We start from the raw sequence: 3,992 nt of genomic DNA, 5'->3' as shown, positions 1-3,992 counted from the left end.
TCCCTGCTTGGGGGGACACGCCCTGAAAGAACATCCTGTTCAGTCAATCTTGAGACGACAGCCCCTGGTATATTTGAGAGCAGCCCCTAAGGATGACTCCAGAGAGGCTTCCTCAGTGTGTTTCTAGGTCGGGAGTGTGAAAGCAGGAGCAGATGGCCAAGGCATGTTTGGGAAAGCTTATGCCAGAACGTATTGCAGGTACAGTATAGTCAGACCCTTCCTGATCCTACCCAACAAAGCACTGAAGAATGTAAAAAGATCCATTAACTTCAAGTGAACTTCTCACACATTTAAAGTTAAGCACATGCTACAGTGCTTTTCTCACTCCAAGGCCTTAAAGATCACTTAACCATATGGTATGCTTGGCCCTTGATCAGTATGTGCTAAGAGTAATCAATCAATCTGCTGCTCTTTTACAATGGATGGATGGACCCAAAATCAAATACCGAAAAGGTTAAGGTGTCAAGCTTTTTCAAAAAGAGCCTTTATTAATGGAGCTTCCGGTCTCTGAAGATTAGAATAAGTCCATGTTTCTCCACTTGTGGAAAAGGTTGGCTGCATCTCTTTATGAAGCTCTAAGCTAGACAATCAAGTTTGAATGCTAGTTCTAAGACTTGAGGTGATTTGGGAATGGTTAGTTAATATTTATAATAGAAAGAATTCTAAACTGACATGGAAGAAGAGAATGTTAATAAAATGCATCTTTTCGGCAATAAAATCTATACCGTGTATCAACACATAACAAGCTTCCTATCAGGTTGACAGAAATATACTAGACTCATCCAAAGAAGAGTTCAACGGCCTGACCTCCGGGCCAAAATATAGAACCAAAAAAATCTACACATCCAGAAGCCATTTCCTAAGGGTTTTCTCCATTTGTACCTGCACTCTGTCTTCTATAAGAATAATCATCAGGGGTGAATCCAAATTCAAGCAGGGCAGTTCGACATGCACTTCTGACAACTTCCTTTGCTAGCTCTCTGAATTCTGACAGACGGCTGGCCACCTGAAAATTATCATACATTTTAGGAACCACGTAACCTAATGTCTACAAGATCATGTAAGAAACTTCTAATTTGTAACAAATGAAAGTTATTTACCTCATTCAACTGTTTGAACTGAACATTTCTAAATTCCTCTAGAGTGTATGTGTAACCTTTCTCAATACGACAAAGTCCCATGTCACTGATTCGGTAGCACATTTCCTGGACATTAAGCACAGCAGGTCGCAAGGACTGCCAAACAACAAGAACAAATTTTCAAGTAAAAGCTAAAAACTAGTATCAAAAGAAGTTTAGATGGATAATTTTTAGAAAACAATGAAATATGACTCTAGCTGTATCTCTGACACTACATATTCCTAACAACTAGAAATGAGAACTCCAATGTGTACATTTCAGGAGGATTTAACTGTTACTTTAAAACAATTACATTAGTTTCTCCTTCCTTCATCATTAGCAAATACGTACAGCATTAAGGATGAACAAGTTCTCTTGCAGAGCTTTACGGCATCCACGGATTTTCTTGGAGCAGACATTTTTCCTCCACTCAGTAAATGACTTCAGTTTGCAAAAGATAGCAAATATAGGAATCTTGGTAAATGTTTTGTGATATAAATATTCTTGTTCCCAGCGATCTAGTGGCAAGAATTCAACTTCTCCGTTGCATGTGTGGATAACTGCTTTCTGGCTAATAGTGTAATAATCGTTCTTGTTGATGCAGTCGTAACTGACAATTCTAAAAATAAACATGAAACTGACTTTAGCAAGATACAAATGAATTCCCACCTATCTTATAGAATTTCCAGACAAACCTGTTAGGCAAATACTGTTCCTTTCAGTTTCCACTTTTACGTACAAGTTCCCAACTTCATTACACCACTGCAAATTTTCAGAAGACAAAGGGGTGGCTGCAGCCTAGGTTACAACAGCCTCCCTAAAATAACTATTCAGAGCATTCCTGGATCCTTCGATACCTGATACTCTAGATGTGGGAAAAATGGGAAGCAGGGGAGGAGGGGATAGGGTTCTGTAAACATTCTGTTATACATAGTGCCACTTTCTGTTAGCACTGAATGCAATCAATACTGAAAAGATAGAGAGCAGAAAAGAGAATCCTTACCCTAAACCTAAGTCATGCTCCTAATTCATATTCTTTATCACTTAGGACTCTACTGCAGTTTCTCTCAGTAGGACAGAGAGCGCTCTGAATTCTGTGGATTCATTGACCTGGAACTCCTGGGTAGCTGCAGTGGCTTCTCTGAGCCTTGGGGATTGAATTCTATAAAGGTACTGTGTTCTCTGGTCCAACCCAATAAAGAACTAAAGCATATGCTCAACTTTGATTAATGAAATAGTTCTTTTAATTGAAATGGGGTTATACATGTGCTTAAAGTGAATAGTAAAGTACTCTGCTGGGTAAGACAGTGCATCCAATATCCTGAAGAATCATGTCCTGGAAGAATAGTTGCAAAAGGTCTGGCCTACAAGCCTTGTATCTGATCTGCCAGAAACAAGAGGTTTGCTTTCCTTCGACATAATCTCATTTGTGCAGGAGTTGTGGTTTAAAGATTTGGCTAGTTAGCAAAGGCCATTGTCAGTGGCTGAAATTCTCATTTTTTTCTCCCAAGTCTCAATGATTATTTAGCAACTAGAAATGTAACATTCCCTTCGTGTTCAACAGAAGACCACATGTGCTTCCCCTTATGTTTCTTCATGGAAAGCCTGCACATTGTCAAAGCCATATTTTAATTTCCTATTCAATGATGAGTTTGTTTATGGGATCTGATCCAGCCCAACACTGAAGATGGTATCCAAAGAGATAAATGGTTTCCAATTGTTCCAGGCTTACAGTTTGATAAGGTCCATCAGAATTTTGTTACATGGACATATTGGCTGCTTACTGATGTGTCCTCTGCTGCTTACCAGAGAAGCCAAGGAGTGCTTAAAAAAGAAAAAGAGGCTTATGGACAGTGGAAACAAGAGGTAGTTGCCAAGGAGAAATACACAAGTATAGCTCATATTTGTAGGGAGAGGATAAGGAAGGCAAGGGTGGTGACCAAGATGAGGTTGGAGACCAAAATCAAAGACATTAAGAAGTCCTTCTTTAGGTATACAGGGAGCAGGAAGAAGACCAAGGGAAATGTGGAGCCCCTGCAGAATGGGACAGGACAGCTGATAACAGACAGTCAGGAGAAAGCTGAAGTCTTTAATGAATACTTTGCGTCAGTGTTCCTGCATGCAAATGGTGTTTGCCCACATAGTCAGATACTGGATGGATGCAAGGGGGGGGAGGAGGGGTGATTGCCAACCAATGGTCAGTGTCAAACCAGTGAGGGAGCACTTAGAGCAACTGCATGTCTTCAGGTCAGCAGGACTAGATGAACTACACTGGAAAGTGCTGAGGGAACTGGCTGGAGTCACTGCAGGACCATTGGCAAAGGTATTTGAAGACTCATTGTGCTTGGGAAAGATCCCAGAAGACTGGAAAAGAGCCAGTGTGGTGCCAATCTTTAAGAAAGGGAGGAGGGAGGATCTGGAAAGCTATAGTCCAGTCCAGTCAGTTTAACCTCAATAACATGTAAAAGTTTGGAAAACAATTATCAAGTCCATTTGTGAGAGACTGGCAGAAGGCATGAAGTTGAAGAATAACGAACATGGCCTCATTGTGGGCAGGTTGTGTCTGACCAACCTCATCTCCTTCTATGATCAAGTAATGAACCACTTAGATGTGGGAGACGCGGTTGATGTCATATACAGGCAGTCCTTGACTTATGACTTTTCGAGTTGTGACAAACGTCACTTACAATGTTTACAAATTCACACCTCGTTTCGATGTGGGTTTCGCCTTTACTTCGGAATGATACTGCATGCAGCTGGTAAGTGGTGGAAGGTGAGGGGGAAGGGAAGGGGCATGGGGGCGCAGATCAACGCCTTCTGCAGTGAGGGAGGGACTGGGGCTGGGGCTGGCATTCCCCAGCCAGAGCCGGGCAG

At 41.5% G+C, this 3,992-nt stretch overlaps 1 protein-coding gene across 1 annotated transcript in view; it reads right to left on the bottom strand.

Moving 5' to 3' along the window:
* Positions 1-3,992, bottom strand: part of DNAH6 (dynein axonemal heavy chain 6) — a 282,667-nt gene that overhangs the window by 261,712 nt on the left and 16,963 nt on the right. Inside the window, exons 5-7 of the mRNA XM_025199101.1 lie at positions 1,470-1,737; positions 1,101-1,235; positions 883-1,006 (exon numbers count right to left, since the gene is read on the bottom strand). Of these exons, the coding sequence (XP_025054886.1) occupies positions 883-1,006; positions 1,101-1,235; positions 1,470-1,737 (527 nt within the window). The remainder of the gene's footprint in view (positions 1-882; positions 1,007-1,100; positions 1,236-1,469; positions 1,738-3,992) is intronic.

This window comes from Alligator sinensis, unplaced genomic scaffold (assembly GCF_000455745.1).
Source record: "Alligator sinensis unplaced genomic scaffold, ASM45574v1 scaffold607_1, whole genome shotgun sequence".
Lineage (NCBI taxonomy): Eukaryota > Metazoa > Chordata > Crocodylia > Alligatoridae > Alligator > Alligator sinensis.
The sequence above is the reverse complement of the archived record's forward strand: the minus strand, read 5'-3'. Positions and strand labels throughout refer to the sequence as shown.